A 22,816-nucleotide genomic window follows, 5' to 3' on the forward strand; every position below is an offset into this window, starting at 1 on the left:
ACATAAACTATTCAAATTTAATTTCCAGTTCCATTATAGAAACACAAACAATCTTGTCAAACATCATTAAGCTTGCCAGGAATCTTGTCCATGGTTCTCAAGGTGTCCATGTGCTATTCCTGGTATGTAAACAGAACCTTAACTCACTAGTTTTGTCTTCTCAGGACCACTTGGTTTAATATTCAAACTGTCCAATTACATTAACATTTATTAACAATTAACTTATGGACAGATAAAAGTGACAAGACATTAAGTCAATAATACTAATGCACTACCTTCTCTTCCTTATAATGTGCTACATTAACTTATGCACCATCTTCAAACTTAAAACACAGCTTACAATCTTGTTCTTTCCTTTGTAACAAAATGGTTTCAAGTGAAACTATGCAGACAAATGCTAAAACCATTGAGCCAAATTCAAGTCCTCGTATATCTTTTTCATCGGATTTTCTTGATAACACTTTCATCTCTAGTATTAAAATTTCTCCGGTTGAAAAAGAGAACGCAAACAAACGAGAGAAAACATTTGAGTTTCTCTCTACTGATAGCCAAACAATGCTATCTGCTGATGAGCTTTTTTCTGAAGGGAAGTTACTTCCTTATCGGCCAATGCATCATGAGATAAAAAAGATAACTCTCAAATCCAATGATGGACCGAAAGCAAAACCAGAAGTGGAAGATTCAAACAAAGAGAGTAGAGGGAGTTGGTTTGTTGACGATGATCCCTCCCCTAGGCCACCTACATGTACAGTTTTATGGAAAGAATTACTACGGCTCAAAAAACCACGGCCATCTAAGTTGTCACCCTCATCATCGTCGTCATCATCATCATCTTCGGGCTCACTTGTGGATTCACAAGGCACTGATAAAGAGGAACGATCGGGAAGTAAAGAGAAGAATGTGAAAAAGACAAAGAAAGGATTGGAGAGAACTAGATCAGCAACTATGAGGATAAGACCAATGATTAATGTACCAATTTGCACACAAAGAAGCAACAGTGCCCTTCCTCCCCTCTTTTCTTTCAAGAAAGGAAAACCAGAGAAGCTAAAGTGAGACGTGAAGTGTGTTAATGAGTAGGATTGTGCAGTATGTTCATTTGTTCTTCCCTTTTCATGTCAAATTCTTCCTTGGAATTCTTATTTTTAATGTATAATTATGTCACTTCACTTGTAGCGGATCTCATCAATCACAAAGTAAACTATAGCTTACCTTGTTTTCTTTTTCTGAATGGTACATTTTCCCCGTAAATCGTTTCGCCTAAATCGCCATATCTTAACATATTTGTAGCAGGGAACTGAGATTAACCACTTCTAACATATAATTACTCCTACATATAAATTTTTAGTGATCTACTCAAACTTATCTTTGAATTTCGAGTGAGAAAGAGGCTTATAGAGAAAGTAATTATTTCATAGACTTATGGTCGCACCTAAGGTCTTGGGAATGGTCATCAAACAAGTAGCTTTGTAAAGCCTATTGAATCATCTTTTTCAACAAGATTAGATTGATGTTTAAGACTCCGCGGAGGCAAGAAGATGTACGTATTTAAATTTCTGCAATTGCCATTACGAAAAATACAGAAGGCTGCAGGTTCTGTCGCTGAATACACATAATGCATTCTAGGTTCTGCGCTGAATACACATAATGCATTCTAGCATTCACCTTTAATATTGGAGCACATAATGCATTCTAGCACTCAGCTTTAATGCAGGAGCACATAATGCATTCTTGCATTCAGCTTTAATGCTTAATAACTCCGAATTCTGGTCCATGGTTGACCCAAGATCTAGAATGAGCCTGTCATGATAATGATATTATTATTATTTGTATAAATAATTGTGGAAATGCATGTACGTATCCGTTGGAACAGAAACCGGCAGATGGTTACAAGATCAAGAGTCAAGACTGACTATTGAATAAATTTAATTTGGCAGAAGTTGAACTGGAAATCACAAGTTATTGCTATTCAATAAATAATCCCCAGAGTAAAAATTGTCAAAAGTAATCACATTGGTACTTCAACTGGTATAATACTATATAGTAGTAATACTTCAGAGATTCTCAATGTAACTGGTAAGATATTAACAAAACAATTCTGCAGTACTAACTAAAGACTGATGCATACAAGACTTGCTTCTGGTATAATCAATAGGGTTCACCTCACTATTCTTCGCAATTACTATGTTTTAAAATAATTGTTTTCGACATCAATGAGCCTACGCCCCTCTGTTTAAGTAGTAACTAGGAGTAAACTATATCATCTTATATTCTTCAACATAATTAATTAGCTGGTACTAGATTATGAATGTGCATCCGCTGAGACCCCTAACCTTTCTACCCTCAAAGTAAAGACTCTCTGTTCTGTTCACAAATATGGAAAAGAAGCTAAACAATTATACTGGATCATTTTCTTCACTCTTTGGATTGCAGACCACTTTTGGCTTAACATATTTGGTTAGATTGACGAAATTTTGAACTAAATATGAATTTTCTTGTTTTTTCTCAGGGATCTTTCTATATCTATATATAAAACACTAATTTAATCAATTATTCAATGAGTAAACTACTTAACTTGTTACTCGTTGCTAAAATAAATAAATATATGATCCTATTAAGTCCTTGTTTCGGACATGAATGTAAATATGATCCAATTCCTTCTCCGAGTAACTTAACACTCATTAGTCATTACTCTACCATCTTGCGAAATTAAAATTATATAAATTTTCTTCTTATTGTCACTACATAGTACCTAATAATAGTAAAGTTGTGATCAACCAAATTTTAGGCATTTGAGAGACGATCATGCTCAACCAAATATTAGGCATCAACCAAAATCTAGGCATTTGAAACACATATCAAGTGCATATGTTATTTATGCCGACAAATAAAATAGGACATGACTAATTGGTGAAACAAGCATACAAACAGAAGACCTGTACTTGAGTAGTGAAATCAATCACGAGTCACACTTGTATTGTTGTATATCACAAGCCTTATTCATTCCCCATTTACAGTGTGAGATAGGCTGGCTCGATATGACTACATATACAGCCATAGAACTGGACCCCTCCAGTGTATACGAAGCGGAGGAACCGGGATTCCGAGATAGTCGGGGCTAAAATAATATATAGCTAAATTTTACTAGGACTTGAAATCAATTTTTTTCTAATTTTCAGCTAATATAAGAGCTTGCCGAGACACAAACGGGTGATGCACTGAACTGGGCACCATGAAATATAGAGATCAGCGGCACAGACTTATTTATTTAGGGGAACTGAGATTTTTTGAAACATAAAGTTTTATTAATATTGATGGAGAAATTTTGTTTTGGGGTGTTGGCCCTAAATGTCACTTTCTTGAGTAAAAAGGCCCTCAATATCATTTTTTGAATTTTTGGCCCCAAATGTCACTTGAAGACGGCGTTTCGGGTGAAGTTTTTAAAAATAGACGAAAAATGCAGTCTCGTGTTGAGTGTTTCTATAACAATTTTTTTTATTTTTTTCAAATAAAAGGAAAACGCAGTTTCGTTTCGTATTTTTCTTGAAAAACATTGGTTTCAAACCGAGTTTTTGCTGAAAACGCAATTTCAGAATTTTTTTCGGTAAAAAACGTAGTCTCGTCTTAAGTTTATGGATATAAAAACGGCGTTTCAAAATGAGTTTTTCGTATAAAAGCAGTTTCAAACCGAGTTTTTCTCAGGATGCAAAAAAAAAATCAAAACGCAGATCCAAAATGAGTTTTTCAAAATTTTTTTGAAAAAAATTAAAAACAGAACACAAATCGCGTTTTTCAATAATAACAAAACTTCACCCGAAACTCCGTTTTCGAGTGACATTTGGGGCCAATTATTCAGAAAGTGACAATGAGGGCCATTTACCCTCCAAAAGTGACATTTTGGGCCTTTATTCTTTTGTTTTTTAAGTTGAGAATTCTTTGACAGTGTTATCAATTAAAGTTAAAAATCTATTCATAAACAAAATTAGGTGAAAGTGATGCATGGAAAAATGATATTCGACATCACAATTGCTTGTAAAGTGGCTTCTGCGTAAATACAATTTTAAGTTAAAGTTGATTGTTATAAACCTTGACTGAAAATATTAGTTATGTTTAATGTAGAGGAAGTATAGGAGAATAGAAGATGGAGAGAAAGTTGTGTTGTATTTCATTAGCTAAATGAGTTATTTATAATAGTTGGTTTACAAGGCTTACTAAGTAAGCTATTCAAATCTTCTTCATTAAGTATTACAAAACTTCCTCGATAAGCTTTACAAATCTTCCTCGATAAGCTTTACAAGTCTTTCTTTGTAAGATTTGAGAAACTTTCTCGATACGCTTTGACAATCACTTTATTTTTTATTCAAATATTTTAACACTCCCCCTTGATTGTCAAATGCGAGTTATTGCAAAGATTGACTGCCTCGTTAAAACCTTGCAAAGAAAAATCCAGTGGGATAAAAACCTTAACGAAGGAAAAAGAGTACAGCCCCCCCTGAATAAAATGTCTCACATTTTGACATTTTGATGTAGCAAAATTTTTAACCTCCGCATACCCATATTATTTCTTAGCTTCTAAAATGTTGATGTAGGTAGTGACTTTGTAAGTATATCCGCCAGATTATCGCATGAGCGAACTTGTTAAATATCAATATCACCATTTTCTTGAAGTTCATGAGTGTAGAAGAATTTTGGCAATATGTGTTTTGTTTGATCCCCTTTAATATATCCTTCCTTAAGTTGTTTGATGCAGGCCGAGTTATCCTCGAATAAAACTGTAGGACTGTCTGAAATACTTGATAATCCACATGATTCTCGAATATGTTGAATGACCGACCTTAGCCAAATACATTCTCTGCTTGCTTCATGAATTGCTAGTAACTCTGTGTGGTTTGATGAAGTTGCGGCCATAGTCTGTTTTGTATACTTCCAAGAGATAGCAGTATCACAATATGTAAATAGGTAACCTGTTTGTGATCGCCCAAAATGAGGATCTGACATGTATCCAGCATCTGCATATCCAACTAGCCGTGATCTTGAATTGTTTGGGAAGAATAGTCCAAGATCGATTGTCCCTCGAAGATATCTGAATATATGTTTTATTCCATCCCAATGCCTTTTAGTAGGGTCAGAACTAAATCTTGCCAACAAGTTCACTGCAAATGCAATATCAGGCCATGTGTTGTTTGCAAGATACATGAGAGCGCCAATTGCACTGAGATATGGAACTTCAGGTGCAAGAGTCTCTTCATCTTGTTTTCTAGGACGGAAAGGATCTTTTTCAACCTCGAGTGATCGAACAACCATTGGTGTGGTTAGTGGATGAGCTTTGTCCATGTAGAACCGATCAAGAATCTTTTCAGTGTAGTTTGATTGATGAACAAATATTCCTGAAGATAAGTGCTCCACCTGTATACCTAAACAAAATCTTGTCCTTCCAAGATCTTTCATTTCAAACTCATTTTTTAAATAGTTAGCAACATTAGTAATATCTTCAGTAGTACCGATAATATTCAAATCATCCACATATACAGCAATAATAACAAAACCAGTTGATGATTGTTTAATAAAAATGCAAGGACACACTTAATTATTAACATATCCATCATTCAATAAGTACTCACTAAGCCTGTTGTACCACATACGACCAGATTGTTTCAAACCATACAATGATCGTTGTAATTTAACAGAATATAAATGTCGAGGCTTAGTGTCCTCAATATTTAACCCTTCAGGAATTTTCATATAAATATCACTATCAAGTGATCCATATAGGTATGCTGTCACAACGTCCATCAAACGTGTTTCCAGTTTTTCCATACAAGCCACACCCATTAGAAAACGAAAAGTAACTTCATCCATCACAGGAGAGTATGTTTCCTGGTAATCAAAACCAGGTCTTTGAGAGAATCCCTGGGCTACTAGCCAGGCCTTATATCTCACAATTTCATTCCTTTCATTTCGTTTTCGTATAAACACCCATCTATTCCCGACAGGGACTACACCAGCTGGTGTTTGGACTACAGGTCCAAATACATTTCTCTTGCCTAATGATTGCAATTCTTCTTGAATCGCAATTTTCCATTTTGGCCAATCATCTCGGTGTCGACACTCTTCCACACTTTGTGGTTCAGGATCGGAGTTCATAATAATATCAGATGTCACGGAAAAAGCATATACATCATCAACCTCAATACTCCCACGATCCAGTAATTTCGCGTTATGGACATAATTCATTGAGATCTCATAATTTTCAGGTACCTTTGCTTCCGTGGAAGCATTTGCCACTTCTGGGGCATGTGCCACTTCTGGGGCAACATTCTCTTCTGGAGGCAATCCCACGTCTGGGAGTTTTGTTACAGCCACTTCAGGGGCTTGAACCTCTTCAGGAGGAAATACCACTTTTGTGGTATTTTCTGAAACTTTTACCACTTCTGGGGCAATTCCAATCAATTTCCGTTTTCGTGGTACAATATCTTTTGCACCAATAGGTCTACCACGCTTCTGGCGTGGCTTTGAATCACTAATCAAACCTCCAGGAATTGATTTCTTAGTAGGGATTTCAACTCGTGCCGGAGCATTAACAGCAGGTATATGTGACCTTATAATATGTCTAGAGTCACTAAAGGCATCCGGCATTTGATTAGCAATATTTTGCATATGAATAATTCTTTGAACTTCAGATTCACATTGATTAGTACGTGAATCAATAGAATTTAATCCTGATGCATTCCATGATATTTCGGAATTTAATTTATACAAATCATTATCTCCCCCTAATTTAGGGAACATGGTTTCATCAAAATGACAATCAGCATAGCGAGCAGTAAAAACATCACCAGTTAATGGTTCCAGATATCTTATAATAGATGTAGAATCAAAACCAACATATATACCAATTCTTCTTTGAGGTCCCATTTTATTTCTTTGTGGTGGTGATATAGGAACATACACAGCACAACCAAATACTTTTAAATGAGATATATTAGGTACTTGACCAAGAACTAATTCTTGAGGGGATTGTTTGTGGTAAGCAGAAGGCCTTATTCTAATTATATTTGCAGCATGAAGTATTGCATGACCCCAAACAGATATAGGTAACTTTGCCCTTAGGATTAAGGGACGGGCAATAAGTTGAAGTCTTTTAATTAAGGATTCTGCTAAACCATTTTGTGTATGTACGTGAGCCACCGGGTGTTCGACTGAGATTCCTACTGACATACAATATTCATTAAAAGTTGCAGGTGTAAATTCAGCAGCATTATCTAGTCGGATTGATTTAATGGGATGGTCAGGAAATTGAGCTCGGAGTTTAATTATTTGGGCAAGTAATTTGGCAAAGGCTGTATTTCGGGTTGTAAGTAGACATACATGAGACCATCGAGTTGACGCATCAATTAAAACCATAAAGTACCTAAATGGGCCAGAAGATGGATGTATAGGACCACAAATGTCACCTTGAATTCTTTCTAAGAATTTCGGGGACTCGGTTTGAAGCTTAACTGGGGATGGTCGGACAATAAGTTTTCCTAAGGAACATGCTGAACAATGAAGTTCATCTTGGGATATTATCTTTTGAGTTTTAAGAGGATGTCCCACAGAATTTTCAATGATACGACGCATCATAGATACTCCTGGATGACCGAGTCTTTCGTGCCAAAGGGAAAATAGTTTTGGGTCTATGACTTTGGGGATGTTGACACTATGAGATTCAAGAACTCGTATACTTGTAACATATAATCCTGAAGAAACTGAGTGGAATTTTTCTAGGACCCTTTTATTGTCAATGGTGTTTGAGGTGATGAGAAGGTATTCTTTTTCATTCTCATTAATAGTTTCAACGTGAAACCCGTTAAGACGGATATCTTTAAAACTCAGTAGGTTTCTAGTTGACTTGCTAGAGTATAGAGCCTCTTGTATGTGTATGTGTATGTGTGTCTTATTTGGTAGAAGAAAACTAGCTTTCCCAAAACCTTCTATTATATTTGATGTACCCGATACCGTCCAGACATGTGAGTTGGTTTTAGTCAACTGTAAGAAGTATTTCTGACTCTGTAAAATAGTGTGTGTGGTTGCGCAGTCAACAATGCATATATCTTCCATCTCTATACATATATAAACGAAAAACATCTTTATTAAAAACAAATCGAGTACATAGAACAACAACATGAAACAAGTACATAAAATGAGTACATAAGTAAAACACAAAGAAAATAAGTAAAGCATGACAATACATATGAAGTCTAGTCGTCTAAACCATAATAAAGATTAGCACCAGTGTCTATTTCATTTGAGGCCTTATTGACTGGTTCATTAACTAGATTATAATTAGCGAAATTGGTTTCTACTCTCTTTCCATTATTCCTTTTGGATGACTCGTAGAGATCGACAAGATGTTTGGGTGTGCGACAAGTACGTTGCCAGTGCCCCTCAGATCCGCACCTATGACAGATGCCTCGGTTCTCTCCTTCTTGGGGCGCCTTTCTTTTATTTGGCACTTCACGTTGCCATTTCTGGTGGCCAGAGTTGTAACCATCACGTTGCCACTTCAGGTGGCCAGAATGATATTGATTGTGAAACCGACCATGAATATTTCCATGTCCACGGTTTCGTCCATAACCCCGTCCTCCTCTATGCCCTTTCTCACGTTCATTCTTCAGGAATGACGTGTTATGTACTTCAGGTAACTGGGCAGAGCCTGTGGGACGTATCTGATGATTTTTCAGTAGCAACTAATTATTCTTTTCAGCTACAAGAAGGAGAGATATCAGCTCGCCATATTTCTGAAAATTACGCTCCCTATATTGTTGAGTCAGGATCATAGTGTTGGGGTGAAAGGTTGAGAGGGTCTTTTCAATCATTTCAGTATCAGTAATATTTTCACCACATAAAATTAATTTTGAGCTTATTTTGAAAAGAGCAGAATTATATTCAGCTACATATTTGAAATCTTGTAACCTCAAATTAATCCAGTCATATCGGGCAGATGGCAAGTGAACAAGTTTTTGGTGATCAAATCTATCCTTGAGATTATTCCAAAGGGTGAATGGATTTTTGATAGTGAGGTATTCAGATTTTAGATCTTCGTGGATGTGATGCCTAAGAAAGATAATCGTTTTTGTATTTTGTTAAACAGTTGGGATCTTTTCCGGGTCAATAGTATCTTTTAGGCCATTAGCACTAAGGTGTAATTCCACATCAAGGACCCATGATAAATAATTATTTCCGGAAACATCCAAGGCAACAAACTCTAATTTTGCAAGATTCGCCATTCTTAATAGATTTTAAATAAGATATAATATGTCACATAATATTTAAACAGGCAAGTTGAAATAATAACTTTATACAAAAGTTACGACGGCATAGCCGGCCAGAAAACTTTTGATTATTACTTGACGGCAGCGCCATCTTTATAGTAGTATTACTTGACGGCATAACCATCTTTATAGATTTCAATCAGTAACATAAATATGTAATAATATTTAGAAGATAATGAGGAAAAGAAAACGTACCTCTTTTATAAAATAGTTTTAGTTGATAGGGACTCGTGGGTCAGAATAAGTGGTAGCTATTTCGAGAATAAAGCTTCAGTTGACAGAGACTCGTGCTGATAACGTGTGATAAACCTTGACTGAAAATATTAGTTATGTTTAATGTAGAGGAAGTATAGGAGAATAGAATATGGAGAGAAAGTTGTGTTGTACTTCATTAGCTAAATGAGTTATTTATAGTAGTTGGTTTACAAGACTTACTAAGTAAGCTATTCAAATCTTTTTCATTAAGTATTACAAAACTTCCTCGATAAGCTTTATAAGTTTTCCTCGATAAACTTTACAAGTCTTCCTTACTCGATACGCTTTGACAATCACTTTATTTTTTATTCAAATATTTTAACATTGATCAAGTTTTATCACGATTCTATGATTGATATTATTGATAGGCACCAAAAACTTTCGCTTGGGCTTCAAAATATTCAGGGCGGGCCCGACTAATATCCAGGGTTTGTGGTTTAATTTTCTGCTGATTTATGAAGGCAATTATCCATTAATTTTTAAGGGTCTGCAGCAGACTAGGTTAGTCCCCTGTTGGTTCCGTACGTGTGTATAAGCAAGCTGCTTGTATTTAAGCAAGCTGCTTGTATTTAAGCAAGCTCATCTACCCTCACTTGAGTAAGCTTCGACACTGAAATTTACTTGAGCAAAAGCATTTGGCAATTGGCATGGAAAACAACGCCAAGGAAATAGAGAGGGAGTGCCTACCACTGATCAAACTCTACAAAGACAAAACCGCAGAGAGGCTCTACATCTCATCACCGATCGTTCCCCCATCCACTGAAATCATTCCCGGAGTTTTATGCAAAGACGTTACCATTTCTACCAATGTCTCAGCACGTCTTTACCTCCCGGACAATAACAATAAAAAGCTTCCAATATTCATTTACTTTCATGGAGGCTACTTCTGCTTCGAGTCCGCATTCTCAACTCTGTTTCATACTTTCACTTCCTCTCTAGCTTCCGAAGCTAATGCTATTGTCATTTCTGTAGAGTACAGATTAGCTCCCGAGCATGTTTTACCAGCAGCTTACGAAGATTCTTGGGAAGCTCTCCAGTGGGTTGCTTCTCATTCCACACGCGAAAAAACAGACGATGCATGGCTCGTGAGTTACGGAGATTTCGATAAGGTTTACATAGGTGGAGATAGTTGTGGTGCAAATATTGCACACAACATTCTAGTACGTGCTAGTGTTGAAAATATAGTTAATGATGTGAAAATATTTGGTGCACTTCTGTCACATCCTTATTTTTGGGGTTCAAAAACTATAGGATCCGAATCAAGTGACGATCACGAAGAGAGAATACCTTATAAAATATGGTACTTTGCGTACCCGAATGTGTCGGGCGGGATTGATAGTCCGATGATCAATCCATGGATAGAAGGAGCTCTGAGTTTGTCATTGCTAGCTTGTTCCAAGTTGCTGGTGTGTGTTTCGGAGAAAGATGAGTTGAGAGATAGAGGTTTGAAGTATGTTGAGTGTGTGCAAGAGAGCAAATGGAAAGGTGAGATTGAGGTTATTCAAGTTGAAGAAGAGGATCATTGTTTTTTTCTTTTTAATCCGGGGACAGACAAGGCTAAGAGTTTGGTTAAGCGATTTGCTGCTTTTATCAACTGATCATACATTTTTGTTATTTTCTGAAAAATAATATAAGTTGTTTTTTGTTGCATTTGATTTAACTATTACTTCTTAAATAACAAATTATGCTATATATATATTTACTAAATTTTATAATTACATGTGTAGCTGATTCTCGTGAACCTTTACATAGATCCCACAGGCTATTGCAAAATTGATCAAAGAATTACCAATAGTCATTGTGATTTACAGAGATAATTCTCAATAACGTACTTACGCCTATTTTTTCGCTTTTTAATTATATTATAATTGACTCCACACCAAGTGTTTGAAACAAATTATCTTTGTAGTATGTAATTTTTTTTGCAGAGATATTCTTCTGTTAGTTTGTTTGTTGAAATAAGACGTTGCAATTAAAACATAAAATACTTTTAACCAAAACAAAGTGGATGCAGTTTTCAACCCTTAATTCAGGACATGGTTTTTGTCTTGTTTTTTATCAACGTGATACTGTTAAACCTCTTGGTAATATGATTATGAATTTATGACTGCGCCAAAGAAAAATTTTGCGTGACTCATATGAAAGTGAAGTTTTTCCCTGTGTAACCTTGTTTTCTGTTCACTTTCCCAAACTAACCTACTTTGTTCAATTCTTCCCAAAATGACCTGCTTTTTTCAACTCTTCCCAAACTAACCTACTTTTTATATTTTCTAACTTTTAGTTATAATTATAAATTATACATTATTATTAAATTATATATATGCTGAATTAAACAACTTAATAAACTAAAACACATAGACAGAACATTTTTATTTAAACCGAAAACATTACAACTTAATAAACTAACAATCCTCCAATCCTCATTTAATTTTAAGTTGTTAGTTTATTAAGTTGTAATGTTTTCGGTTTAAATAAAAATGTTCTGTCTATGTGTTTTAGTTTATTAAGTTGTTTAATTCAGCATATATATAATTTAATAATAATGTATAATTTATAATTATAACTAGAAGTTAGAAAATATAAAAAGTAGGTTAGTTTGGGAAGAGTTGAAAAAAGTAGGTCATTTTGGGAAGAATTGAACAAAGTAGGTTAGTTTGGGAAAGTGAACAGAAAATAAGGTTACACAGGGAAAGGCTTCTATGAAAGTGACGGTGGGACCGAAGAGAATATTATTTTGACGTCGGTTCAAATGTATTTGTTTGTTATGGACCAAAATGTCAGTTTTGAGTGTTAAATGGTCCAAAATGTCACTTTTGAAAATAATGACCCAAAATGTCACTTTTGAAAATAATGGCCCAAAATGTCACTTCATAACGGCACTTCGTCTTACATTTTGTTTTTTTTAATGAAAAACGGTACATGATGTTCCGTTTTGGTACTTTATTTTTTTTTTTATTTTTTTTTTAATTTTTTTTATAATGTGCAAAACGTTAGTTGAAGTAACGTTTTGGCTCAAAACAGTACATCATATAGCGTTTTGTGTCAAAAAGTTACTTTATCTACCGTTTTGCGCATAAAAAAATTCAAAATGTCAAAACGTTACACGAAGTTCCATTTCAGGTATTTTGCATAAACGGTACACGATGTATCGTTTTGAAATGACATTTAGGATCATTTTTAACCATCAAGTGACATTTAGGACCACCACCCAAATATCTACGGGGTTTTTAATGGACCAGGTGGAGTGGGTTGCTCTGTTTGCTGCCTTAAAAATTAATATCAACTTATACTGATGTTGTAAAAATCGGGAATTGAGAAAAATTCTCTCGGTTGAACACCCAATTTAAGATTAATTAAAAATCGTAATTAATCGAAAAAAATAATCGGAGTAAAATCGGATGTATTATATATTAAATTATATTTAATATATTATTTATTTATTAAAAAATATATATTTATTACATTATAATTTCTATAATTATTCATATTTAAATGAATATAATATTTCAATTTTAATAAATAATATATGCACTCCAATAAAGAAAAAATTATAAGAATTAACCGAATTTTAATAATCGAATTGTTGCAATGGATTAATCGGGATTGAATCGGGAATTTTTAGAACGCCGACTTATACATATTTTTTTCTCTAAATTGTATTCCCCGGGAGATGCACAAGAACCAGATCAGGCCGGACTCGGACCGTGCTTTCAAAAAATCCGGATTTTTTGAAATCGGGTTGGGTCAGACTTTTTTAAAAATGGTGTCCGACCGTATTTCATTCAAAATAAGTAGTTCCGTTTAGGCCCCCGAATCGGGCCGGGCCGGATTACCAGATTTTTGTAAATAATTTTATAATTAATAATTTTAAATTTTTTGGTAACGATAAATGATTTTCGCATTTTTTTAGAATGTATTTGCAATGTAAGGTTAGGCTTTTATTGTACACACTCTTTATTAAAATTTGGAACAATTTCCTCATTTTATACCTCTCACTAGTTTAGAATTTAAAATTTATATCTCGGTATTCAATTTAGGACTTTAAAATCCAAATTATATTAGAAATTTTGAACTTTTGTTCAAAATTTTATTCAATTATAAAATAAATTTGGATAAAAAATAATTTATTTAAAGTTTTATTCGAATTTTTATTAAAAATATAATAAAAATCTGGATTTTTATAGAGCCGGGCTTTTATCCGAATCTCGTCGGGTTTTTGACCGGGTCGGGCCTAAATCCGGGCTATTATCAGATCGGGTCGGGTCAAATATATGTGAAAAATATGTGGTCTGTTAAGGCCCGCGGGCCGGGCTTGGACGGACTTTTTTCAGAACAAATTTTTACCGATTTTTTTTTCTAGAATTGAATGGAATGGGCTTTTCGAATTTTTGATTTTTTTTGAATGTCTACTCACTCCGTCCCAATGTACACTTTTGAAATTTTTTTTTGCCACGAATCACATGTCTTCAACTATATATTGTTACCAAGAATTGACTTTTAAAACTTAGCTCAATATGCATTAAATAAGGATATTTGATGAAAAATCTTATCTAACTAGAGATGCACAAATAGCCGGGCACGAAAATTTGGCCCGACCCGATACCGGCCGGAAAGAATCTATCCTATATATAATAATATATATAATAGGAGAACAAGGGTATAATTTCATGAGATTAAATTACCCCTGTTTTTTAATATTTATATAAAAGATGTGGTTCGTGGGAATCAAACTCAGGTTATTTCATTCAACTATACAACTTCTTACCACTACACCATATTGTCACATGTGCTTTTTATCATACACATAATATGTAAGTGTGCTAAATGATATTTTATTTAACTTTAAAGATATTTACTTGAATTCCTCGAAAAAAGGATAGTTAGTTGAATATTTGTACAGTTTATTTTAAAAAATTGAATTCCAGATATAAAATTAGGCATAATACATAAATGAATTATTATCTTATTTATTAATCATTTTTTAGTTTGAAAATATATCTCATATAGTTTATTTAAATAAAATTCAATATTTTGGTCAACTATGTATTCAAAATATATGTTAATTTGTAGCTTTTTATTTGTCAAATACTAACGGCATTCTACAGATTAAGTTTAATCGTTTCGTTTTAAATGTACACTTACTACCATGTTTATATTCATTCATTAAATATAAAATAACGGGTAAGAAAAATATAATATAATAATAGTTGAGGGGATATTCACTCATAAATGCGAGGAAGCATTCGAAACTCCTAATGTTATAGAGGGGGACATGGAGCTTGTTGGAGAGAAATTTTATCTCTATTTCTTCAAAATTTGACTCAAGAGCCTATATAAGGATATTCGTGGGTTTAATCATGGTTGGAAACTCTACGGGTGAACGGTTGACAAGGCTGGAGGAATTTATTGGAGTTCATATGTCAACAGATGATATATCTTTGGCGAATCATGTTCATAACCTTCATGAAGGTCTGAACGAAGTGAAGGCGATGGTTGAGACTCTCAATAGAGTTTGTGATGGCAAGTTTGCTGACTTGTTCGCAACAACCGTTGCGTCTACTGAATTGGCTAGAGATCAAATGCAGAAGATGAGTGATGAGATCACTATCTTGAAGAGGGCTGTGGCTGGCGGCGCCTCGAGTGGTTCAAGTGATGGCCACTCTAAGTTTAAAGTTCCAGAACCAAAGGCGTTTGGTGGTAGTCGGAATGCTAAGGAACTTGAAAACTTCTTGTGGGATATGGAACAGTACTTTAAGGTTGCCCACATTGGAGAAAATGAGAAGGTAACAGTTACAAGTATGTACTTGATTGGGGATGCAAATTTATGGTGGCGTACACGGACGGATGATGATGAGGATTCGGCGAGGCCCAGAATTGATAATTGGGAAACGCTGAAGAAAGAGTTGAAGGATCAATTCTTTCCCAATAATGATGCATGGTTGGCTAAAGAAAGCATGAAAAATCTAAGGCAAACGGGTATTATTCGTGACTACGTGAAGGAGTTCAGTTCACTGTTGTTGGATATTAAGAATATGTCAGATGAGGACAAGTTGTTCAACTTTGTGTCAGGACTAAAGCCATGGGCACAATCAGAATTGAGGAGGCAGAATGTAAAAGATCTGAATAATGCAATTGTTGTCGCTGATGGGCTGGTTGATTACAAAATTGAGAATTCTGCTGGTGATGCTGGGAAAAATAAAGGTGTCGCTGGAAAAGGCAAAGGGCCGAAAGACAAGAAGAAGTTCAAAAAGAAAGATGGTGACGCCCAAGCCAACCCCAAGAATGATGGTCAGTCTAAAGCAAAGAGCAAGGGCTGTTATATTTGTGGGGGTCCTCATATGATGAAGGAATGTCCTAGAAAAGGGAAGTTGAATGCCATAATTGAAACCGAAGAGAGTGAGGCGTAGCATGAGGCACCTAGGCGTGTTAATCCAATCAGGATGGTGAATGCCCTACGAACTGAGGAAATGGTGAAAACTCATGGACTGTTGTATGTGAACGTTATCATTAATGGTCAGAGTGTGATGGCCATGGTAGACTGATAAATGGCATTTTATACCACTTAGAACGTCTTGTAATGGCTTGAATTGGTGTCTTGAAATCAAGTATTTTGTGTACTTGATGCGTTTTTCCAGTGTTTTTGCATTTCAGGGTATAAATTGTGTAATTAGGGGGATTTCATCATAATAAGACTAGGGAAGTACTTGCAATCAGTTGCGGGGAGTTGTGCGAAGAAATCAGCAAAATCAGAAGCAAGAAGTGGAATTTTCCAGAAGGTGTGCAGGCGCCCGCCTGGAGACTGCAGGAGACCTCCTGGAGAGCAGGCGCCCGCGTGGGATTGGAGGCGGCCGCCTGGGGTCGGATTTTCAGATTCTGGATTTTCTAATTTGAGTTCTATTGGGATTCTGCAATTGATGTTTCTTGTGGACTCTTATATAAGTAATCTTGGGAGACGTTGTCACAACAACAAGTAACAAGCAAGGAGCAAGTAACAAGGCGAGAAGATTAAGAAGACCATTTTAGCACGCAACAACGAAGAAGAGGAAGCATACGTTTATCTTATGATTCTTTTAATTCGTTGTAACAGTGGATGCTAGTTTTCTTTACTTTTAACCTTAATACTCTTGTGACGTACTCTGTTTTTATTAAGTATTTTTTAGTTTATGTCATTGTATTATTATTATATTTGCATATGAACCCATGGTGACGATGAGTTCTATCATGGGCTAATCGTGATCATGGGATCGTAGCGGATTTACTATGGATTTCTTTAGTTAATTGTTTAATACCTTAGTATGTGATGATTGTATGATATCTAGCATAGGTTGTGCTTATTCGTCTTATGTGCGTCGCGAACATATAAGATAGTGTGTTAATCTCTTGTGAAGTGATAGTGAATCTTGAGATTTAGAACTTGCCATGCTAGCATAGGTTCATGTATTTTATGCATGATTAGTGGGTAACTCTAACCGTTTTACTTGCCCTGTATAATCATAATGAATAACTTGCGCTTAAATCGTTATATTTTCAAATTCTGTAGACATATAGGGTCTCAACATAATTGATGCCTATTCAACTTCTATCTTAATTGTGGATGCTTGGTAGAATGGTACTTGTGCAACGAAAGTTGGCTTTTATCAGTTTCGTGTTATTCGATTAATATCATCACCGTTACATGCTAAGGGTAATAACAATAACTATTGAATGAAGTAGTAATGAAGTTATGATCTCATGTGTGTTTAATATTATTAATTCAAGTGTTAATTTAAGTGTTTAATTCTCATAGTTAATAATTATTTTAATCAACCTTAAGTGGTATTGTCTTGACATTGAAGAGTAATCATACATTGGTGAGTAAATGTTAATTAAATATAATTAATCAGAGTCTCTGTGGGAACGAACTAAAAATTATTCTATATTACTTGCGAACGCGTATACTTGCGTGAATTATTAGCGCATGCTTTATGCCTAACAAGTTTTTGGCGCCGCTGCCGGGGACTTGGTGTTAATTTGTTTAGTTTATGTACTTGCCGTTAGTGGTCATTAGGACTCATTGATTAAGACTTGTTACTTACTGTTTCCGGTTGTGTTTCAGGAACTCTAGCGAACGTTTATGCAAACACGTTCTCGCACTCGCAAGAGGACTCTAGATACGGCTGAGGAGACAGATTCAGCTCTTGACATTCCGGAGAAGTTAGATTTTGAAGATTCGGATAAAGAGAGTGAAAAGAAAGAACCTGTAACAATGGGTGATCGTATGGTTCCAGCAGATCCAGCTCTTATGGACTTTTCTTGGCCTAAAATTGATGACATTCAGTCAAGCATCATTCATCTGGCTATTCAGGCCAATACTTTCGAAATTAAGCCGGGCACTATTCAGATGGTGCAGAATTCTGTTTCTTCTGGAGGTGCTGCGACTGAAGATCCCAACATGCACATTAGGAATTTTGTCGAGATCTGCAGTACTTTCAAATATAATGGTGTTACTGATGAGGCTATCAAGCTGAGGCTTTTCCCATTCTCTCTGAGGGATAAAGCTAAGGATTGGTTACATTCTTTATCAGCTGGGTCCATCACTACTTGGGAAGATCTTGCGTAAAAGTTTCTGGTGAAGTTCTATCCAATGGCCAAGACTGCAGCTATGAGGAGTGCTCTTACTGAGTTTGCGCAGTAACCAACAGAATCTATGTGTGAAGCTAGGGAGTGCTATAAGGAGATGTTGAGAAAGTGTCCACATCATGGAATTCCTGACTGGATGGTGATCACTGGGTTCTACAATGGTTTGGGGGGCCAATCTCGACCCATGCTCGATGCAGCTTCTGGAGGCGCCTTGTGGGCCAAAAGCTAACTGAGGCTTATAATCTCATTGAAACTATGGCTGCAAACGAGTATCAAAACCCAACTCAAAGGATGATGCATGGGATTGTAGCAGGTATTCTGGAAGTTGATGCAGCTACAACTATCGTAGCGCAGCTCCAAGCGCTGTCTATGAAGGTCGATTCTTTAGCCAACTATGGAGTCAATCAAATAGCTATTTTCTGTGAGCTTTGTGCTGGATCTCATGCTACAGATCAGTGTTCTCTTGTTAATGAATCTGTTCAGTATGTGAATAATTATCAGCGACCGCAGCAGCCTGTGCCAACTACTTATCATCCTAAAAACAGAAATTATCCTAATTTCAGCTGGAGCAACAATCAGAATGTTGTTCAGCAACCATATCAGCAAGCTGTAAGTAAACAGTTTAATCCACCTGGATTCCAGAAACCTCAACAGTATGCTCAAAGGCAATCATATCCTCAACAAGGAGGTGCTGCTCCACCTTCTAGTGCTGATTTCGAGGAGCTAAATTTGTTGTGCAAAAGTCAGGCTGTTTCCATCAAGACATTGGAGAATCAAATCGGTCAAATATCCAATGCCTTGCTCAATCGTCAACCTAGCACACTTCTCAGCGATACTCAAGTGCCAGGCAGGAAGGAAGCTAAGGAGCAAGTCAAAGTTGTCACTTTAAGGTCTGAAAAAGTTGCTGAAGCTGAAAAAGCAAAGGATGGAGAAGCTGAAGTTGTAGATGAAGAAGAAAAGCAAAAGGAGGAAGAGGGGGAACCAAGGAAGACTACTGTTGAACACACTCTGCCTGAGGGTAATACAGGGGAAAAACAACTATATCCTCCACCATCTTTTTCTAAACGATTACAAAAACAAAAGATGGATAAGCAATTCGGTAAGTTTCTGGAGGTGTTCAAGAAACTTCACATCAACATACCTTTCACTGAGGCTCTGGAGCAAATGCCTAGTTATGCGAAATTCATGAAAGGTATTCTTTTAAGGAAGGTGAAACTAGATGATCTTGATACCGTTGCTCTAAAGGAAGAATGCAGTGTTGTGCTACAACAAAAGTTACCTCCAAAGCTTAAGGATCCAGGTAGCTTCACCAATACTTGCACCATTGGCAAGTTGTCATTCGACAAGTGCCTTTGCAATTTGGGAGCAAGCATCAATCTGATGCCGTTGTCTATCTTCAAAAGTTGAATTTGCCTGATCCGATGCCCACCTACATGTCTCTACAATTGGCTGATCGTTCGATTACATACCCACGAGGTATCGTGGAGGACGTGTTAGTAAAGGTGGACAAGCTCATCTTTCCTGCAGACTTTGTCATTCTGGATTTCGAGGAAGATAAGAAGATTTCCATAATCTTGGGCATACCTTTCTTGGCTACAGGCCGTACCTTGATAGATGTGCAAAAAGGTGAACTCACTATGAGCGTGCAAGATCAGGATGTAACATTCAATGTATTCAATGCGATGAAATTCCCTACAGAAGATGAGGAGTGCTTCAAGTTGGATTTGATTAATTCTGCAATTACTTCAGAACTTGATCATGTGCTAAGGTCTGATGTATTAGAAAAAGCCTTATTGGGGGAATTTGACAGTGATGATGAGGAAGGCAATGAGCAGTTACAATATCTAAATGCTTCTCCTTGGAAGCGAAAGCTAGACATGCCATTTGAATCTCTTGGTAATATTGATCTCAAGAATGCTGAGGGAAAGCTTAAACTATCTATTAAGGAAGCACCTACTTTGGAGTTTAAACCATTGCCTGAACACTTGAGGTATATTTTTTTAGGTGATGCATCTACTTTTCCTGTTATTATTGCATCTGGCCTTTCAGGTAGTGATGAGTACAAGCTCTTGAGGATCTTGAGAGAATTCAAATCGGCCATCGAACGGACTATAGTAGATATAAAAAGGATGAGCTCTTCATACCGCATGCATAAAATTCTGCTAGAGGAAGGTAGCAAGCCGACTGTTGAGCAACAGCGAAGACTTAATCCTATCATAAAATAAGTGGAGAAGAAAGAAATTCTAAAGTGGCTGGATGCAGAAATCATATATCATATTTCTTATAGTTCTTAGGTGAGCCCCGTGCAATGTGTACCTAAGAAAAGAGGTATTAATGTGGTAGCAAATGAGAAGAACGAGCTCATCCCCACTCGAACAGTCACAGGATGGAGCGTATGCATGGACTACAGGAAGTTGAATAAAGCCACGAGGAAGGATCACTTCCCTCTTCCATTTGTTGATCAGATGCTTGACAGGTTGGCTGGTCATGAGTATTATTATCTTCTGGATGGCTATTCGGGCTACAATCAGATTTGTATTACACCGGAAGATCAAGAAAAGACTACTTTCACTTGTCCATTTGGCATGTTTGCTTTTCACAGAGTTTCTTTTGGCTTATGTGGTGCACCTGCCACTTTTCAGAGATGCATGATGGCCATATTCTCTGATATGATTGGAAATAATGTCAAAGTGTTCATGGACGACTTCTCCGTCTTTGGACATTCGTTTGATGAATGTTTGAATGATCTCTATTTGGTGCTAAAAAGGTGTGTGGAAACCAATTTAGTGCTCAATGGGGAAAAATGTCACTTCATGGTACAACAAGGCATCATTCTTGGGCATAAGGTCTTTAGCAAGGGCCTTGAGGTGGATAAAGCCAAGGTGGGAGTCATTAAAAATCTTCCGCCACCCATTTCTGTTAAGGAAATCCGTAGTTTTCTTGGTCATGCGGGTTTTTATCGGCATTTCATCAAAGACTTATCTAAGATATTTAAGTCATTGTGCAACTTGCTCGAGAAAGATGTGCCTTTCAAATTTGATGATGAATGCTTGGCAGCATTCGAGACTCTCAAGAAGAGTTTAATAACTGCACCAGTTATTACGGCACCTGATTGGAGAGAACCTTTTGAGATAATATGTGATACAAGTGATTATGTAGTGAGAGCAGTTCTAGGGCAGCGTAAGAATAATATCTTTCATGTGGTCTACTATGCTAGTAAGACGCTAAATGGATCTCAAATGAACTACACCACTATTGAGAAGGAGCTCTTGGCTATAGTTTTTGGTTTCGAAAAATTTTGATCTTATCTACTTGGGACAAAGGTGACAGTGTTAACTAACCATGCTGTCATTCGCTATCTAGTCTCAAAGAAGGATTCGAAGCCTAGACTTATTTGTTGGCTGCTCTTGCTACAAGAATTTGAGTTGGAGATCAAGGATCGAAAAGGTACTGAAAATCAAGTAGCTGACCATCTCTCTAGATTGGAGAATCCCGATTCTACTTCACATGATAAGATATTGATCAACGAATCTTTTCCGGATGAGCAGTTATTCGCAGTTCAAGAGGAAGAGCCATGGTTCGCAGACATTATGAACTATCTTGTCAGCAATATAATGCCTCATAATATGAATGCGGCTCAAAAAAAGAAGTTTCTGCATGAGGTGAAGTGGTACATGTGGGATGAACCATATTTGTTTAGACAAGAAGCTGACCAGATCATCAGGAGATGTATCCCATTCTGTGAGACAGAGGGGATATTACGATACTGTCATTCCACAGTTTATGGTGGACATTATGGTGGTGAAAAGACATCAGCTCGTATTCTTCAAGCAAGTTTTTTCTAGCCCACGTTGTTTAAGGATGCACATCAGTTCATTTTAAGGTGTGATCGTTGCCAAAGAATTGGGAATCTTACTAGAAAAGATGAGATGCCTTTAAATGTGATACTTGAAGTTGAGGTCTTCGATGTTTAGGGAATCGATTTCATGGGACCATTTATCTCGTCCTGCAATAATCAGTACATCTTGTTAGCAGTCGATTATGTCTCGAAATGGGTAGAAATCAAGGCTCTACCGATGAATGATGCAAAGGTAGTGTTGAGTTTTCTTCATAAGCAGATATTCACAAGGTTTGGAACACCACGAGTTATCATAAGTGATGAGGGGTCGCATTTCTGTAATCGTAAGTTCACTTCTATGATGCAACGCTACAATGTGAATCATCGCATTGCTACTGCCTATCATCCGCAAACTAATGGTCAAGCTGAAGTGTCTAATATAGAGATCAAGCGCATTCTAGAGAAAGTTGTTTGTCCGTCTAGGAAAGATTGGTCTTTAAAGCTCGATGAAGCTGTTTGGGCTTATAGAACAGCATACAAGACTCCACTTGGGATGTCCCTGTTTCAACTTGTCTATGGTAAGGGATGTCATTTACCTGCGGAGCTTGAGCATAAGGCTTATTGGGCATTGAAGAAGTTAAACCTTGATCTAGATGCAGCTGGGAAGAAGCGAATGTTTCAGTTAAATGAACTTGATGAATTTCGACTTCAAGCGTATGAAAACAACAAGATGCACAAGGAAAAAGTAAAAAGGTGGCACGACAGGAAGCTATCTCCTAAGTCATTTGTGCCG

General features: G+C 36.4%; 2 protein-coding genes across 2 annotated transcripts; both read left to right on the plus strand.

The window, feature by feature from the left end:
* The first annotated feature begins 250 nt into the window (after positions 1 to 250).
* Positions 251 to 1,214, plus strand: LOC141684395 (uncharacterized). Its single transcript, XM_074489328.1, has one exon. It carries the CDS (start codon positions 367 to 369, stop codon positions 1,051 to 1,053), a length of 687 nt encoding a protein of 228 aa, XP_074345429.1. The 5' UTR covers positions 251 to 366; the 3' UTR covers positions 1,054 to 1,214.
* An 8,643-nt stretch (positions 1,215 to 9,857) lies between these two features.
* Positions 9,858 to 11,360, plus strand: LOC141687101 (2-hydroxyisoflavanone dehydratase-like). Its single transcript, XM_074492260.1, has one exon. It carries the CDS (start codon positions 10,214 to 10,216, stop codon positions 11,162 to 11,164), a length of 951 nt encoding a protein of 316 aa, XP_074348361.1. The 5' UTR covers positions 9,858 to 10,213; the 3' UTR covers positions 11,165 to 11,360.
* Positions 11,361 to 22,816: the final 11,456 nt, after the last annotated feature.

This window comes from Apium graveolens, chromosome 9 (genome assembly GCF_009905375.1).
Source record: "Apium graveolens cultivar Ventura chromosome 9, ASM990537v1, whole genome shotgun sequence".
NCBI classification, from domain to species: Eukaryota; Viridiplantae; Streptophyta; class Magnoliopsida; order Apiales; family Apiaceae; genus Apium; species Apium graveolens.